At 53.5% G+C, this 18,503-nt stretch overlaps 1 protein-coding gene and 1 long non-coding RNA gene across 3 annotated transcripts in view; both read right to left on the bottom strand.

Moving 5' to 3' along the window:
- LOC140515178 (uncharacterized) overlaps window positions 1–2,155 on the bottom strand; it is a 34,618-nt gene extending 32,463 nt beyond the window's left edge. The window contains exons 1-2 of one of the 2 annotated variants that reach the window (XR_011970870.1): window positions 2,053–2,155; window positions 87–222 (exon numbers count right to left, since the gene is read on the bottom strand). This is a non-coding gene — a long non-coding RNA (uncharacterized lncRNA). The remainder of the gene's footprint in view (window positions 1–86; window positions 223–2,052) is intronic. The other variant, XR_011970869.1, reaches the window with a different exon arrangement.
- An 8,927-nt stretch (window positions 2,156–11,082) lies between these two features.
- On the bottom strand, window positions 11,083–17,418 carry LOC140515349 (uncharacterized). Its single transcript, XM_072626017.1, has 4 exons — window positions 17,323–17,418; window positions 15,250–15,291; window positions 11,880–12,917; window positions 11,083–11,260 (listed from the first exon to the last, which is right to left on the bottom strand). The coding sequence occupies exons 3-4, from the start codon at window positions 12,851–12,853 to the stop codon at window positions 11,254–11,256; spliced, it is 981 nt and encodes a 326-aa protein (XP_072482118.1). The 5' UTR covers window positions 12,854–12,917; window positions 15,250–15,291; window positions 17,323–17,418; the 3' UTR covers window positions 11,083–11,253.
- Between the last annotated feature and the right edge of the window lie 1,085 nt (window positions 17,419–18,503).

Below are 18,503 nucleotides of genomic sequence, written 5' to 3'. Positions count from 1 at the left end.
TGCAGAGAACTGAAGACAAAAAAATTATTAAAAATACATTGGGGTTTTTGTAGTGAGGGGTTAGGGGTCAAGGAAGTGCAACTTACTGAGGCCAGTCAGGAGTCACTGGGGTGCTGCTGCTTCACTGTTAGACTCCCAGAAGGGGCAGCCACTTGATGTTGAGGCGATGATCCAGAAAGAGGCCTCTCTGAGTGGAAAGGAGAAAGAGGATTTCACCAGCACCTGGGTACCAAAGAGAATTTTGCCTGAGTAACGCAAATACAGGAGACACAACCTAGGAGCAAGTAAGTAGACTTGGTTGTATGGGTGACGTTTCCTGCAAGTTGGTGCAGCTTTGCCTTCTGTATTCAGGCAGCCCCCTCTTTGTAGGCCCGGAAATCTCCCTCATTCACCTGCATCCAAGCCATGGCCCACCTCCAGGGCTGGATGCTTGGCCCACTCATCCCCTGGTTTCTCAACAGGATGCCATGTAAGCAGTGAATCGGGAGGTGGCAGAGGCCTGAAGGATAAGGAGGATCTCTGCCAGGGGGTGCTTCAATTTTTAAAAATGGCCAAGTCCTGCCCTGGACACAGGGACCCTCTTCTGGACACCTGGTGGGGGCTGGTAGTGTGGCCATCCAGGGGGATGTTCATCAAGACCACCCACCTCTCCTCTGGTTCACCATGTGGTCTGCCACTTGACTTATTTAATTATCTTCAGGCAATTCATTAATTAATGACTTCTAGACTTATGTCTCCATGAAACACCTCGGAACAAAATTCCCTCATCAGATAACAATGACATATTACACCATACATATATGAACCCCTGTAGAAAACCCCCTCCCCATTCTTCCTGGTAGGGTGAGGGTCTAGTTGTTCACGCGGTAAAGGCCTTGCCAGGTCTGAGGGACCCACGGGGGCAGCTCACACTCAGGGCTGGGAGAAAACACAGCCAGGGAGGCTTTAGGGCTCCAGAAGCTCCCTCTGGGGCTCGTCCCCCCCCCCCCAGACCTCGTCCTTTGCCCCCCGCAAACAATGGCGAAGGAAGAGAAGCCAGGCCTACCTGGACTCTGCCCCCCCATACCCACGGCCCTTGGCACCCCCACCAAAAGATGCAGAATGAGAAATCTAGAAATTGCAGGGCTCCGTCTTCCCCTGAATCCCAAGCCTCGCCCCGCCACAGGATCGGCACGGATCAGAAAGAAGGGCAACCTCGGCCTTGCCCTCCCCACAGACCTCCGCCCATCGAACCCCATAACCCAGAGGCTGGCCAAGGCTCAGAAACGAGGCCAAACAGGCTCGCCCCCACGCAGATCCCCACCCCCAACTTCCCCCAGTGTACCCCGCCCACTGTGCCCCCTGCAAAGGAGGGCAAACGATGGGAAAAGCGGCCATCTGGGGCTCTGCCTCTCCCCCGGAAGTCCGCCCGCTGGCCCTGCCACCAAAAGATGGAGGACGAGACATGAGGCCTACAGCGGCTCCGCCACCCGAACCCAACTGCCACCCCCCAGGACGCGAAGGATGAAAAACGGGGCCCTCCTGAGACCCCCAACCCTCTGCTCCCCCACTACATATCCCATTGTCCTCTGAAGAATGACAAAGGACAGGAAAAGCGGCCATCTGGGGCTCTGCCTCTCCCCCGGAAGTCCGCCCGCTGGCCCTGCCACCAAAAGATGGAGGACGAGACATGAGGCCTACAGCGGCTCCGCCACCCGAACCCAACTGCCACCCCCCAGGACGCGAAGGATGAAAAACGGGGCCCTCCTGAGACCCCCAACCCTCTGCTCCCCCACTACACATCCCATTGTCCCCTGAAGACTGGCAAAGGACGGGAAAAGCGGCCATCTGGGGCTCTGCCTCTCCCCCGGAAGTCCGTCCACATGCCCTGACACCAAAAGATGGAGGACGAGACATGAGGCCTACAGCGGCTCCGCCACCCGAGCCCAACTGCCACCCCCCAGGACGCGAAGGATGACAAACGAGGCCCCCCTCGACCCCCGGCTCTCAGCCCCCCTAGTACCACTCCCATTACCCCCCCGAGGATGGTGAAGGATGAGAAACGCGGCCTACCTCTGCCAGGAGGACCTGAGAGACTCTCTGCCTCGAGCTCTCACGAGCACAGAAAGGAAGGAGCCTGCTGTGCCCCCTAGCGATGGCAGGATGCAAGGGAAGGGAGGAGAGGGGGCAGGGCTGAGAGGGGCGGGGAGAAGAGGGGGCGGGGCAGAGAAGGGGAGGGGGCAGGGGGGAGGGGAGGCCAGGGGAGGGCTTGGCCACCCACAGGGGCACCCTGGGGGAGGAAGGGGAGCTCGAGGTGCTGCTCTGCCCCCAACAGGCACAAGATGGGGTTGGGGCCTGGAAGGGGCCTCCCACAGGCGCCTTTTACAGGCAAGGGAGGCGCTGGCTTAGCGTCCCAGAGGTGGGGCATGGATGCCAGCATTCTCCAGGGCCCCTTTTGGCGGCCTCCCTACCCCCACCCCCCTTACACGTGGGGAAACTGAGCCCCGGGAGGAGCCCAGGGGGCCCTGGGATTGGTAGACCCCATCTTACCCAAGTGGCAGCTGAGGCCCAGTGGTGTCCCGCACTTCCCAGATTAGGAGCCCAACCAGAGGCTTGCCAGACTCCCAGGCTCTGGGCGGGAAAACCCAGGGCGCAGGCGCCGCGTTACTGAGGGGGTGGCATGGGCGGTAGTAAGGGGGCGGGGCAGGGCAGGAGGTGCAGAGTTCGAGTCCAGCCCTAAACTGTAACCCCCGTAGGTGTTTGCCCCAGGGTCCCTGCCAGGAAAGGGCGGGAACTGCGAAGGCAGGGGGCGGTTGGGCAGGGGAGGGGGGGAACGAGATCAGGAAGCCAGTCCATGAACTGATCAATAAGTAGTGCTCACCAACGTGCAGCTGGGGCCAGACCAGTGCTTTGTGATCAGGACACCCTTTACAGCAGGGGTGGAGTGGGCAAAGCCCTCCCCTCCATGGAAGGTCTGGGAGCAAGGAAAGGGAGCCAGCAGGGGTGAAGGAAGGAGACTTTGGGATCCCTGGGGGAGGGGGTCTTCTGGAGGAGCTCAGCTTGAATTAGAGTCAGAATCACGGACAATCACAGAGTGCCTGCTGTGTCCAAGGCACTATGGGGGCCATCTGCAGTCTTCCTGATGTATCTCTCCCCACTGGACCCGGATTGGTCTGGGGAGAAATGAGGCTGGGGACCTTGACCAGCCCTCTCTCACTTAAATCCAATTCCCTTGCAACTCGTGGCGTCACCTCCCTGCTGTCATGGTCCTCTTCCAGAAGGGAGGACCAACAGCACCCACTGGGGAGGAAACTGAGGCTCAGGGAGGGGAAGGACTGACCCTTGCCCACAGACGCCAAATTTCAACCCAGATCCTGCACCTCTAAAGGGGAGCCCAGGAGGCATTGTGTGCAGCCTCCTTGCCAGTTCCTTGCGATGGTTGGGAAACACACTGGGTGCACCTGGTGCATTAGGCACCTACCATGGGGCTGGACTGTTCTAGACCCTAGGCATTCAAGTCCCTGTCCTTCACCTTCCCCTCCTGGGCCTCCCTCAATCACCTGATCTCACACTCTTTGGCCCCTTCATCAAGTATGCATTATTTATGTGTCAGTTCATCATGCATAATGTGTAGATAACATCCTATGACATCACATGGCCTCTACTGAATGCCCTGTAGACACCTGCCCTGGACATTCCCAGGTCGCCAAGGGGCTAGTTGGAACTGAGTCCCAAGATGAAACACAACCATATTGCCTTCAGTTTCCCTGAGGCTCTTTCCAGGCCTCTGCCCCTTCCCCAGACTCCCACCCCTCTCCTCACCACAAGAAGGATGGAAAAAGTTGAGCACCTGGCCCTACCTGGGCCAGGCTCACAAGACCTTTGGTCATTGGGCTTCCACTCAAATATGGAGGAATCAAAATGAGAGTTACCAGGACTCTGCCTGTCCCACAGGCCCCCAGCCTTTGTTCCCCTAGAGGAGGAATGGATGAGAAACAAGGCCTTCTTCTCTCAGGACTCCCTGACTGACACCCAGCCTCCAAGACTCCCAAGCACAGAAAGGAAGGAACCTGCTCTAGCCCCTAGGGACAAAGGATGCAGGCAAGGGTCCAGAAAGGGGCAGAGAGGGGGGGGGAGTGGGGTTTGACAGAGAGGCACCCCCGGGAAGGCAGGGGCATGGAGGGAAAGAGGGAAGAGCTACTCTGCCCCAGCATGGGCAAGGTGGAGTTAGGGCTGGAAGATGAAGGTAATCTAGCAAAGCTGCCTCCATTTACAGAGGAGAAAATTGAGGCCCCAGGAGGCTGAGAGGCTTGCTCAAGGTCCAGAATGAGATCATAGATCCCCTTCCCTAAGATGGTGAGTCTACCCCTGGGGGTGCTGCAGTGACCCAAGAGGATGAGAGTATCCTCCATGGAGCTTGGGGATATGGGGGGAGGGGTCAGATACAGTAGAAGAGGGCAGGGGAAGCATGAGGAAAGAAAAGAAGAAAATTTTCAAAAACCATACATACGTCTTCCATCTGTTGTCTACCAGAATTAAAGTCATAGTGATCACTTCCTTTTTCCAATACACACACACAACAAGTCAACTCCACTGTCCATTCTTAACCAGCAAGTGTCAGCAGGTGGGGGCGCTGCATATTGTGGGAAGTCCAGCAGACATCCAAAGGAACCTGTGCAAAGATACTGGCGTGGTTTGACATTTGGTCTCTAGCTCATTGTACAGATGAGGAAAGAGAAGCAAGCAAGGTGAAGTGACTGGCCCAGGGCACACAGCTAGGAAGGATCTGGGGCCCAATTTGAATCCAGCAAGATAAGTCTTCCTGACTGCAGGCCCAGGGCTGCAGCCACTGCCACATCCAAAGGCCCCTATTTTTTATTCACACATTTCCAGGCACATCTGGCTGATTGTGACTCTTTTTGGCGTCTTGTTGGGGTATCTTTCCTACCTTGGCCCTAATGGTGTGCCTCCCTGCACAGCTGTACGCCATTGGATATGGTGGTCTAGAGCCATGCTTGGTTGCTGAAGTGAAGGGAATTCTTTCACATTAAAAACAAGCTTTGAATTCAAAATGACTTTTTTTTGTCTTTAAATGCTGTTGCTTGAACAATACCTATCCATTTTCGTTATGCAGCCATCTGAATAGGTTAACAATTTCTGGACTATCACTGAACGTGAAAGACTAGAGTGGAGGAGTGAGAAAGAATCCAAAATACAACCACCTAACAGCAAGTAAAACTGTCCCAAGCAAACGTCTGCCCCAAATTGGTTGATAGGATCTTATTCTCACGTTCAGGAGCAGTTAACACTTAAACTGGTCTTTTTGAACCACCAAGCACTAATGACCACAAGAAGTACAGTTAACTCCTGGCTTTAGTGACTCAGGCTCCTTTCTTTTCTCAAAATCTAAAGACACGTCTGACCTGGCTGAGGTGATAACTGAAGTTGGAAAGATAACAAGGGAGGAGGTGAGAATGACTTATTCTCCTTTCTATGGAAAAAAAAAACCCGAAAAGATGGAATCATTTGGAGGTGGACATTGTTTGCTGATGATGGAATGACCAGTTGTCACTAGGACCATGGCAACTCTTTGCCCACGTCCTTAGACTCTCTTTAATAAAAGCCAGCTCGGTGGGGCTGAGCCAAGATGGCCGAGTAGAAAGACACACATGTGCTAGCTCCAAACCCACAGCCCAAAAAATATCTGCAAAAAAGAACTCCCAACAAATTCTGGAGCAGCAGAAGCCACAGAACAACTGAGTGGACGAGATTTCTGTTCCAGAGAGCCCAGAAAACCTCTCCCAAAAGGTCCTTCATGCTGCAGACCCCGGAGAAGAGCCCAGCCCTGCCTTGGCCGAGCAGCACCGAGAGGAGTGGATCTGAGCTGGCTTCAGGGACAGAATCTCCAGCAGCTGCGCAGGTCCCTCCACACACAGGTGACAAGAGTTGGTGAGAGGGTCTCCTTGGTGGGTCAAGAGGGGAGTGGGGTGCCCCCATAACTCAGACCCCCTTGGGAGGTAGCAGTGGAGGCAGCAGCACACAGGGGCTCCCCAAGCAGGCAGGAGCCTGGATCCATTGTTGAAGGTCTCCACATAAACCCCCTGAGGGAACTGAGCCTCGTGAGGTGGCCCTGCTCCCACCTGAGCACCTGAACCTGATCTCACACTGAATAGCAGCCCTGCCCCCGCCTAAGCCCTGAGGCTAGGGAGCAGCATTTGAATCTCAGACCCCAAGCTCTGGCTGGGCAGATCTCGAGGCCAAGTGGGTGTGAAGAGAATATTCAGAAGTCAAGTCACTGGCTGGGAAAATGCCCAGAAAAGGGGGAAAACATTAAGACTATAGAAGGTTACTTTCTTGGTGAACAGGTATTTCCTCCCTTCCTTTCTGATGAGGAAGAACAATGTTTACCATCAGGGAAAGACACAGAAGTCAAGGCTTCTGTATTCCAGCCCACTCAATGGGCTCAGACCATGGAAGAGCTCAAAAAGGATTTTGAAAATCAAGTTAGAGAGGTGGAGGAAAAACTGGGAAGAGAAATGAGAGACATGCAAGCAAAGCATGAAAAACAAGTAAACACCCTGCTAAAGGAGACCCAAAAAAATGCTGAAGAAAATAACACCTTGAAAAATAAGCTAACTCAATTGGCAAAAGAGGTTTGGAATGCCAACGAGGAGAAGAATGCTTTCAAAAGCAGAATTAGCCAAATGGAAAAGGAGGTTCAAAAGTTCACTGAAGAAAATGGTTCTTTCAAAATTAGAATGGAACAGATGGAGGCTAATGACTTTATGAGAAACCAAGAAATCACAAAACAAAACCAAAAGAATGAAAAAATGGAAGATAATGTGAAATATCTCACTGGAAAAACCACTGACCTGGAAAATAGGTCCAGGAGACACAATTTAAAAATTATAGGACTACCTGAAAGCCATGATCAAAAAAAGAGCCTAGACATCATCTTTCATGAAATTATCAAGGAAAACTGCCCTGAGATTCTAGAACCAGAGGGCAAAATAAGTATTCAAGGAATCCACAGATCACTGCCTGAAAGAGATCCAAAAAGAGAAACTCCTAGGAACATTGTGGCCAAATTCCAGAGTTCCCAGGTCAAGGAGAAAACATTGCAAGCAGCTAGAAAGAAACAATTCAAGTATTGCGGAAATACAATCAGGATCACACAAGACCTAGCAGCTTCTACATTAAGGGATCGGAGGGCGTAGAATAGGATATTCCAGAAGTCAAAGCAACTAGGACTAAAACCAAGAACCACCTACCCAGCAAAACTGAGTATAATACTTCAGGGGAAAAATTGGTCTTTCAATGAAATAGAGGACTTTCAAGCATTCTTGATGCAAAGACCAGAGCTGAAAAGAAAATTTGACTTTCAAACACAAGAATGAATAGAAGCATGAAAAGGTAAACAGCAAAGAGAAGTCATAAGGGACTTATAAAAGTTGAACTGTTTACATTCCTACATGGAAAGACAATATTTGTAACTCTTGAAACTATTCAGTATCTGGGTACTGGGTGCAATTACACACACACACATGCACACGCACACGCACATGCACACACACATAGAGACAGAGTGTAGAGAGTGAATTGAAGAGGATGGGATCATATCTTAAAAAAATGAAATCAAGCAGTGAGAGAGAAATATATTGGCAGGAGAAAGGGAGAAATGGAATGGGGCAAATTATCTCTCATAAAAGAGGCAAGCAAAAGACTTATTAGTGGAGGGATAAAGAGGGGAGGTGAGAGAAAAACAACAAGTTTACTCTCATCACATTCCACTAAAGGAAGGAATAAAATGCACACTCATTTTGGTATGAAAACCTATCTTACAATACAGGAAAGTGGGGGAGAAGGAGATAAGCAGGGTGGGGGGGATGATGGAAGGGAGGGCATGGGGAGGAGGGAGCAATTTGAGGTCGACACTCATGGGGAGGGACAGGATCAAAAGAGAATAGAAGTAATGGGGGACAGGATAGGATGGAGGGAAATATAGTTAGTCTTACACAACACGACTATTATGGAAGTCATTTGCAAAACTACACAGATTTGGCCTATATTGAATTGCTTGCCTTCCAAAGGGAAGGGGTGGGGAGGGAGGGAGGAAAAGAAGTTGGAACTCAAAGTTTTAGCAACAACTGTCGAGTACTGTTCTTGCCACTAGGAAATAAGAAATACAGGTAAAGGGGTACAGAAAGTTATTTGGCCCTACAGGACAAAAGAGAAGATGGAGACAAGGGCAGAGAGGGATGATAGAAGAGAGAGCAGATTGGTGACAGGGGCAATAAGAATGCTCGGTGTTTTGGGATGGGTGGAGGGGACAAAAGGGGAGAAAATTTGGAACCCAAAATTTTGTTAAAATGAATGTTAAAAGTTAAATAAATAAATTTTAAAAAATAATTAACGAAAAAGGAAACCGAAAATAAAGAAAAATTCTTTTCAAATGAAAATCCTATACATCAGATATAAGACACCATGATTTAGGATATTAAGCTTATGTTTAGAAATGATGGACATTTTAATATCTAAATTTGGAAGCCAGCATTTTGTGTTTAAAAGTGACTTGCCTGTCACCTTTTCTCTTTGGAAGAAAGGTGCAGTAGAAATCAAATCTAACACTTGTAGGGCTGGAGAGTAAAGCAGTCACTTCCTTTTCACTTCGGTTGTAGATTAAAAATTCTAATCTTTATTAAAAAGAAAGAGGTTTCACACAGAATTATTTCAGCAATACATCGGAAATTTTATTGGAATCTTAGCATTTGAAAAATAAAACCTGCAGTTCAGATTTGTATATCTATCCCCTGCCCATCTTCAGGTCTGGTTTATCATTACGAGTTTGGTGTTGAAGTCATTTGGAATGGTGAAAATAGGTCCTGGAAAGTAACTAGCTTATCCAGACTTATCTGATACAAGCTCATTTACCCAAAAGGAACTGTGTGTACGCCCAGATGTGTCATGTGAAAATGAGAGCTCTTCCCAGTCTCTTTTGTCCATCTCCTGTTTAGATAGTTCGACAGAACACTTATTGACTTCCAGAAACTGTAATAAGTACTGAGATTATAGATATAATCAAACAAATAACTACAGTCAAGGAGGCTTTTTTATAGCGAGAGAAAACATACATAAAGGGCAGCTGGAAGCAGGATGTGCACAAAATGTGGTCTGGAAATGGTTGGGAAGTGACATGGAGGCCTGGTCCAGGGCAAGAGAAAGTCAAAGTTTACTTAGAAGAGAATCCCAAGTCAGGAGTCCAAGGCTGGGATGGAAGGAAGGGGAGAGGTGGAAACAGTAACATTGAGAGAGATTCCTGGAATGTTCCTGGAGTAGAGACTAAATGGTTTGAAAACTGCCAGGAAATGGGTAGTGGATCAAGTTTCTTCCAGATGACCTGCTCATTTCATGAGTGATTGGGGTCTTGTGATCTTACAGTACACATGTCCCTGTACCCAATTTTGATAAACTCAGTCCTGACCAGTGTGACTTTAATGTAGTTTGGCAAAACAGGTTTAAATACAATTTTGAAATTAAAAAAAAAAATAAAAGTCAGCTCAACCTTCCAAAGGAAGGGAGGCAAGTGTCGCCAGGACCTTATTTAGGAAAGGCAAAGTGAAAGTCACTGACCAGCTCGCCAGATTCATCTGCCAACTTATTGTAAACCCACTCGCGATTGCGGCAGCACTTGATTCCACATTTCCGAGAGTTGCATCTGGGGCATGGGTTGAAGCACCTGGCACAATCAACCAGCAGGCAATCACACAAATCGATACCAGATTGTAAACAGTTTCAAAGTTTTCCAATTATTGAAAGAGGCCACTATCTCTGATTTCAGTTAGATACACATCTTGCAAGCCTCCTCCTCTCCATTCCTGCTGTGACTGTGCATCTTCTCAGTGCGCTCCCCATGGACTACTGCACGAGCCCACTGTCTCCCCCACCCAACACACCATTCATGCCAATGAAAGACTCATCTTCTTGGTTCATACACCTGCTGGTGGCAAAAACCTTTCATGCCTCCCTATGACCAACTGAGTCAAAGAACCCTGAGCAGCCAGTGTTTGCCCAGGGGCAGTGCAGAGTTAGGGAGACTAGCTGGACCTCACTTCGGTGGGAGACACACGGCCCCCGTCCGTGGAGAGGGTACCTTGCCGTGACTGCCAGTAGATAAGATATTTATTCTGCCCTATAGGAAGCAGGTTGCTGGCTCCTTCAGAGACACTGCTGTGGTTCATGTCGCTTCCTGACTAAGAAAGTTGGATTGCACGTGTGGAGAGCTTTAAGTGTTTAGTAACTGAGGACACAGTGTAAGTAGTGTCTCTGGCTTAAAAGTAAATGGGCTACAAGCATGAATCCCGTGTCCCACCTGGCTGAAATCCTCCAGTGTGCAGGAAATCCTCAGGCTTCTAAACAGCCCTTTTCAGTCCCATCCAGGTCAAATTCTCCCTGCAATTTCCAGCCATCCTGCCTGCTTGTGGCCCTCTGGGGTCAAAGGGAAGAAGGGTCATTCCTCTCCCACATGCCACCCTCCAATGAGGGCTGCCCACCCTTGCTGTGAAGAGGGTGAGCAGGTGCCACTGCTTGCCCAAGTCTTCCCTTTTCCAGACTCACTGTCCCATCTTCCCAAGACAGGGCTTGAGGCCCTTCCCCATCCCGTTTTGCTGCTGTGTCAAACCTGGCCAGCATACCAATTCCCACTCCCTTCTTTATCCTCTTCTGTGTCCTATGGATCTTTGATGCTTCCCTTCCTCTCCCTCACTCCTGTTCTCTCTCTGTCTCTCTGTCTCTGTCTCTGTCTGTGTGTGTGTGTGTGTGTGTGTGTGTGTGTGTGTGTGTGTGTGTGTGTGTTGCCCTGGGGAGAGATTAGCAGTCTCTACCACTCTTTCTGGGGAATGAACAGAGAGGTGCAGCTGGGCAGGCTGGATCACCGCCAGAGCGCCCTTCTCCATCTGCCAGATGCCAGCAGGGGCTGAAAGGAAACCGCTTGAGGGCAGGAACTGTTTGAGCTTTGCCCTTGGCTCCCCACAGTTCAGCCCAGTGCCCGGGACAGAGAAGGTACATCCTCCCTGCCTGCTGTTCTCAAATGAAAGCAACGATAAATTAACTTCACAAATTTTTTTTTATTCTTTTTCATCTGCTTTCACTTTAACAATATATATTCTTCTGCTCTGGGATATGGCAATTTTCTTAAAGATATTTGTATATATTTTTCCACTCCATAAGCTGCAGAAGAGAGACTCTGAGGAGAGTCCCAGGAGAATCCAGGCTCCTTTAATACCTGCAACAAGATGAGAACAAAAAAGGAGTGAGGCGAGTGGTAGTTGTCAGAGTTCAACTCTAGAACCACAGAACCAAAACCAAAACAACACAGACACAAGATAGAAGAGACACATACATGGCCGTGCAGACATGACAACGCATACATCGGGGGTGGGGGGGTGGGGGGGCGGAGAAGATTTTGTCTTTGTCTTTGTGATCTAGCATTAACGGAAAAACGAAAGAGACTTGGAGGAACCTGGAGAAGAACTCTGGCCTGGCTCTAGGGACACCTGAGGCAGGAAGAGGGGCAGGGTAGGAATGACACTGCACCTTCTGTGGAAGACAAGTTCCAAACACCAGCGTTAGGAGAGACTTCAGTAGGAAATCTCCAGCAGGATGGGCATACGGGTGGAAGGCCTTGTGTTTTTCAGCTGCATGTGGCCTCAGAGTAAAGGCATCTGGGAGAAACGTGTGGGCAAGGTCGTGGGGTGCTCACGGCAATGCGGCTAGGGAGCCCGCAGGAGTGCAGATTGCCAACCCAGCTCCTTGTCCAGGCAGTGACGCTGGGCCAAGAAGAAGAGACACACGGACACAGAGACACAGAGACACAGAGAGCCAGGTGGGGCTCGGGCCCTTACTTGGCATGGGAAAACGGGAAGGTGCTGAAGACTTCTCCACCCTCGTCGGTAATGTCCTCGTAAACCCACTCTCGGTTGCAGCGGCAGGTGGGCCCACACTTGGTGGACTGGCACTCGGGGCACGGGTAGAAGCAGCCCACGCACATTCTCTGCAGGCAGTCGCAGAGGTCTTCTCCATTCACGATCAGCCTGCCTCTCTCGTCGTATTTCCTCATGTCTTTCTTGCCACGTGGGAGCCTCCCAGGTGGCTGAGCTGAGCGGGGGCCAGCTTGGTCAGTGGGCCTGGCCTGGTCATCTGGCCTGCCTTCATCACTGGGCCCTGCTTGAGCCTGAGATCCAGCATGGCTGTAGGGGCTGGGTTGGCCATGGGGGTAGGCTTGGCCCCGGGAGCTGCCTCCACCACGGGGGCGGCCTCGCCCACGGCTGCCGCGCCCACGCCCACGGCTGCCGCGCCCACGCCCACGGCTGCCGCGCCCACGCACACCACGCCCACGGCTGCCACGCGGGCGGCCTCGGCTTCGCCCACGGGGGATGATCTCTTCCTGCTCACTGATCTGGACATCAAGGGCAGTCAGGTCAGGGGGGCTGCTCTGCCTCTGCTCGTGCAGCAGGCCTCCCCTGGTGAGGGCAGAGCCCCCGAGCCCACGGCGTCTGGGGCGCCCGCGGCCGCGGGACTTCACCTGGACAATGGTGCCAGGGTCGACGCTGGAGCCGACCTGACTACCTGGGCTGATCTGCACTGGGGATGCCATCTGGACGCTCGAGCCAATCTGGACAGCGGAGGTGGCACTGCTACCACTGGGACCTGATGCACCACTGCAGCTGCCTGGTACTTCTCCACAAGGCGCCTTCTTCTCCACTCCTGCACTCTCCTCAGCCTCAACTCTCACCTCATGCTCTTCTCTGACCTCCTGGGTCTCCACACTCGCAGCCTTCTCCTTCTTTTTCTTAGACAACCGAGAACACGTACTCATTTTCGCTCACTGCAAGGCAGCTTCTCTTGCTGCCTCGGGCGTTCTTGGATGCCGCTGCGTGACCCTGGGAACGACAGTAGGCACCTAGGCTCACTAGGAGCAACCTTCAGCAACCCCCCAAAGGAGGGAGGACGATGGGGGAAAGCAGACTGAGGAGGGCCCCTGAAAGGAGCAAACAAGCCTGGCCCAGGCCGGATCTCCTGTGTCCCCTTTGCTTCTTCTGTCCCCCCTCACCCATTCTCATTCCCCGACCTGTACCAGGACTATCAAAGCAGCTGACCCTAAGGCCTGAAACGGTGGCCTGTCCTCTCCACAAATCTCCTCTGCCTTTGGGTCTATCCATGTACCCCTTGTCAGCCTGGCTCCCCAGCTTGGGTCACCAGCCATGGCTGGAAAGTCCAACCTCTTGCTCCTTTCTCTTCCTCCTTCTCAACTATCGCCTTCCTTCAAGCCGTCCAGGACATCGCCACATCCGTTGGCCCTGGTCTTCTGGAAGCCCAGCTCTTGTGGCCTACAAACTCCCCTCCATTTGTGGCCATTTCAAGCAACATTTCTTTCACCCTCTTCCCAGGAAGGCACACCACAGCCATCAGAGCTGGAGCAAGGTGGGACGAGGTGGGGAGAAAGCCTAGCCTGGGAGTCCTCCCTCCCCACGGTCCCCAGCCCCTCAGCTTCCCTCCTGTGGAAAGCAGAACCACTGGGCTGGAGAGGGCCAGATGGCCTACAGTACACGAAGTTTCTCAGCCGTCACCGCCACAGAGGAAGGGCAGGCAGGACCTGATCTCCTGCAACTGAGGCCAAAGGAGACGAAGAGGTCGTTTTCAGATGAGGAAAGGGACCCCTCTCCAGGCAGGCTGGTTAGGGGCTGCAGCTGTCCTCTCCTAGCCTTACTGAGCTCCCAGGTGAGAAAACTCCCCTTACTCCTCCCTCTGGAGTCTGGCACTTTCTCTGCAATTAGAATCTTAGAGATTTGCTGAGATGCAGAGTCCACACAGTGCCCTGAGGTGGGGGAAGCCCAAACCACATTCATGTGGAATTGGGAAATGCGGATCAGAAGAAACAATAGCTTGCAAGGGAGAGAATGCTGCTTTGAGCTTTTCTCAGTCAACTGGGCCTTCAGGGAAACCTTTGTACTGGAGGTTGAGGCCCCTGGCCTCAGGGCCTCCTGAGTGCTAGTAGCCTGAACAAGGTGTGACCCACGGATAGGGGCAGTGGAGCTGTGAGACCAAACTGACCTGTTTTAAAGGAGAGCTTGTACTCAGGGATGGGAGGATGGAAAGGGGTGATACCAAATGGGGGGAAATGCTCTATTTCTTCACTGAGATCAGCTTCAGGGCGTGTGGTCAGACAGCAGATTTACGTGGTGTGTTCAATGCAGGCAACAGGTTTGAACAAGGTGGTGTTTCCAGTGGGGGACTGAACGGGGCATGGTGGGTATCACCTGACAAAAGATGAGCCAATTTCATTTACATCCCCAGCTGGGGAAAGAAAAGGTGTAGAGGGACAGGCAGGGCCATTTTGTCACTGCCTGGTTAAACGAGGTATCTCTTCCTTCAAAAACACCAGCATTCAACCCCGGGAAAACCCTAGGCCAGAGCTGGCCTCAGGCACTTGAGAGCTGTGCTGCCCCAGACCAGGCTCGCTTTGCTCCACTGTAAAATGGGAGTGAGAATAGCACCTACCTCCCAGGGTTTTGGTAAAGAGCAAATGAGCTATTTACCTGGAAAGCACTTTAGCACAGAGTCTGGCCTGTTGCAGGTGAGAATAAAGGCTTGATCCCTTTCCTTTCTCCTTCCCTGGGTTTGTGGCCATTAAGTCCAGAGGGATAAAGAGAATGGACAATGTTTACAAAGGTGAGGCTGGAAACAAGGCTCCCTAACTTGACACTCCTAAGGGCCATTTAGCATTCCCTTCCTCTTTGGGTGAGAAACAAGCTTATTCTAACAAGGGCTACATGGACCTCAACAGACTGGCCCTGGCGTACATGACCCAAAAGCGGCCAAGAAGACCTGCCAAGGCCAGTGGTCACGGAGACCCTGCCTCTCTGCAGAAAGGCCCCATCCCTTTCATCCGGGCCCCTGCACTTGGATGCTCAGAGGCTGACTAAGCGCCCCCTACCCCCGCCACCCCGATGCAGTGAGCAGGGTCCAACCTGGTCAGAGAGGCTCAGAGGCACAAGCCCCTGCACGGGGTTTCAAGACAGGAGCCCAGACGGGAGCTAGGCTCACACCGAGACTGTCCCTCGGGCCTCCCGACAAAGCAGAGAGCTCGCTAGGACCTGGAGGGAAAAGAGGAAGGCCTGGCCAGGGCAGTCTGAATGGCTGCAGACACCAACAGCCCTGGGCCGGGTCTTGCCACCCACTGCATCTGGGCTTTAATTGCTATGGGTCACTTGCCTTTGGAGCCTTCCACCAGCTAAGTCTTGGTCCTGGACAAACCTGGAACAAAAAGAGACACGGGGGTTACCGAGTGGGGTTTCCGCCAAACCAGGAGAGTGACGAGAGGGAGCTCCCCTGACCTAGCGTGTTTCCCAGGGTGAGGCGCCACAGAGGGGCCAATGGCCGGGAGTGCTCACTCTCCTGGCCGCCTCTCCGTGCGGACGGTGCCTCTTCTGTCGGTGGCAGGCACTGGCCTAATTAGGCTAGGGAAGCCACGGAGAGGAAGAAAACCCTTCTGGCCCTCAGAGAGCTTACATCCTGCTGGAGGATGCCACCTGACCTCTCGTAAGGAAAGGGAAAACCTATGTCTTCAGAAGACATCAGTGATTCCAAACGTTCAGCTCCCCGATGCCCATTAATCACACTGCTCAGTCCCCAGTTCTTTGGGTTCTAAGGTACCACTTTGTTCGCTCAGAGAACACTGAGTCCCAGTGATTCGTTTTCTACAAGGGGAAACTGAGGCCCTTAGAGGATAAACACGATCCTTGATCTCACAGGTCTCTTTTATCTCTGCATAGGGGTCAGAACCCAGATCTCCTGATTCTCATTTCAATGTTCTGTCTGCCTTTGATTGGGCAGATCGAGAGGAATGGGGGATCAGGTCTGGTGGCAGGACGATCAGTCCATCTCTCCCTGCCCTGGCATTGGAAGGATGGGCCTTCCCCAGCGCCCCCTACACAGTCTTAGGTCCCAGCAGGAACGTGGCTATTTCAGGGGGCTCTTGGCAGCAAGCTCTTGGGGATAGGTTGGGGGAGGGAGAGATAAGCCCCCAGACAGGGACACCAGCTAGGGCCTCCCCTCCTGTGCAGCAACAGACCAGTTGTGGGCCACTAGCGTCACCTCAAGAACTAGGGCGATCCAGGGGTCTCTTAACTCCTTCCTTATTAATCAGTAAATAACATTTCCACCTAGTTTTCCACGATTCACTTAAATGCAGTCCTCAGCCCTTCGAGAAAGCTCATTTACATAACAACTGAAGAAAAATAACCTCATAGCACAACATCTGGTTACATTAACTATCTCTCAGCAGAATGCCCTGTAGACACTGCCCCCCCCCCACCACCCCATTCCCGGTTGTCCAAGGTGGTAGATGGCCATTGGGTGAGGCCTCGCCAGGCGCGAGGGGCCCGGGGCAGCGGCTCCTGGAAGTCAGTCACGGGAGAAAACACAACCATCCAGGCTTCAGGGCCCCCACAAGCGGCCTTTGGGGCTTCCACCCCCCAGACTCCACACGTCTTAGCCCCCAGAGCATGGAGAAGGGTGAGGAAGGACGCCTACCGGGGAATGCCTCCCCCAGACCGCTACCCATTGCACCCGCCCCACAGGATGGCCAAGGATGACAAGTGCAGACGACTGGGTTCTGCCCCCCACAGACCTTCGCCCATTGGCCCCCTCCGCCACCCAAAATACGGCGAAGGATGAGACACGAGGCCTACCGGGGCTCTGGCCCCCCCAGGCCCCCGAATCTGCCCCACCCAGGGCATGGAGAGAGATGAGAAACCAGGGCTGCTGGGGTCGGTTCGGAACCCCAAGGAAGCAGGACGTGAAAGGAGGCCTATCGGGGTTCTGCCCCCCCAAACTCCCGCCCTGACCCCCGCGCCAGTGGGCCCGCCCAGAGAATGGCGCAGGCTGAGAATCCAGGCCTAGCAGCCTACGTCCTTCCCCTCAGATCTCCGCCCACTGGCCTTCCCTCAACCCAAAGAATGGCGCAGGATGAGACACGAGGCCAACAGGGGCTATGACCCCCACCCCCACCCCCACCCCTTGGCCCTCCCAAAGATGGAGGACAAAAAACGAGGCCTAGCTGCATTCTGCCCCTCCTCCACACCCCCTGCCATTGCTCCCCCCAACCGAGGATGGGGAAGCGTGAGAAAAGCGGCCTCCCGGGGCTCGGCCCCCAGACACGCCCAGCGCCCCCCAGGATGGCGATGGATGAGAAACCGGGCACCGCAGGCCCCAGCCCCTCGGCCCCCCCACACCTGCGCCATGGCCCCCCACCGAGGACGACCAAGGAGGAGAAACGAGGCCTACCTCTCCCAGGAGGCCCTCAGGGACTCCCTGCTTCAACTGTTCCCAAGCACAAAAGGAAGGAGCCTGCTCTGCCCCCTAGGGATGGCAGGATGCGATGCAGGGGAGGAGGGGGCGGGGCTGAGAGGGGGCGGGGCCGAGAGGGGGCGGGGCCGAGAGGGGCAGGGTTGAGAGGGGCAGGGCTGAGAGGGGAAGGGCTGAGAGGGGAAGGGCTGAGAACCGAAGGGCTGAGAACGGAACGGCTGAGAGGGGAATGCCTGAGAGGGGCAGGGTTGAGAGGGGAAGGGTTCAGAGGGGCAGGGTTGAGAGGGGAAGGGTTCAGAGGGGCAGGGTTGAGAGGGGAAGGGTTCAGAGGGGGAGGGTTGAGAGGGGAAGGGCAGACGGGCGAGGGGCGCCAGGGGAGGGCTTGGCCACCCACAGGGCCACCCTGGGGGAGGAAGGGGAGCTCCAGGCGCTGCTCTGCCCCCAACAGGCACAAGATGGGGTTGGGGCCTGGAAGGGGCCTCCCACAGGCGCCTTTTACAGGCAAGGGAGGCGCTGGCTTAGCGTCCCAGAGGTGGGGCATGGATGCCAGCATTCTCCAGGGCCCCTTTTGGCGGCCTCCCTACCCCCACCCCCCTTACACCTAAGGAAACTGAGCCCCGGGAGGAGCCCAGGGGGCCCTGGGATTGGTAGACCCCATCTTACCCAAGTGGCAGCTGAGGCCCAGTGGTGTCCCGCACTTCCCAGATTAGGAGCCCAACCAGAGGCTTGCCAGACTCCCAGGCTCTGGGCGGGAAAACCCAGGGCGCAGGCGCCGCGTTACTGAGGGGGTGGCATGGGCGGTAGTAAGGGGGCGGGGCAGGGCAGGAGGTGCAGAGTTCGAGTCCAGCCCTAAACTGTAACCCCCGTAGGTGTTTGCCCCAGGGTCCCTGCCAGGAAAGGGCGGGAACTGCGAAGGCAGGGGGCGGTTGGGCAGGGGAGGGGGGGAACGAGATCAGGAAGCCAGTCCATGAACTGATCAATAAGTAGTGCTCACCAACGTGCAGCTGGGGCCAGACCAGTGCTTTGTGATCAGGACACCCTTTACAGCAGGGGTGGAGTGGGCAAAGCCCTCCCCTCCATGGAAGGTCTGGGAGCAAGGAAAGGGGGCCAGCAGGGGTGAAGGAAGGAGACTTTGGGATCCCTGGGGGAGGGGGTCTTCT

This window comes from Notamacropus eugenii, chromosome X (genome assembly GCF_028372415.1).
Source record: "Notamacropus eugenii isolate mMacEug1 chromosome X, mMacEug1.pri_v2, whole genome shotgun sequence".
NCBI lineage: Eukaryota > Metazoa > Chordata > Mammalia > Diprotodontia > Macropodidae > Notamacropus > Notamacropus eugenii.
This window is presented reverse-complemented; position numbering and strand designations above follow the sequence as displayed.

Coding starts and splice junctions, on each gene's coding strand:
- LOC140515349 (XM_072626017.1), bottom strand. CDS start 12,853: ATGAGTACGTGTTCTCGGTTGTCTAAGAAAAAGAAGGAGAAGGCTGCG.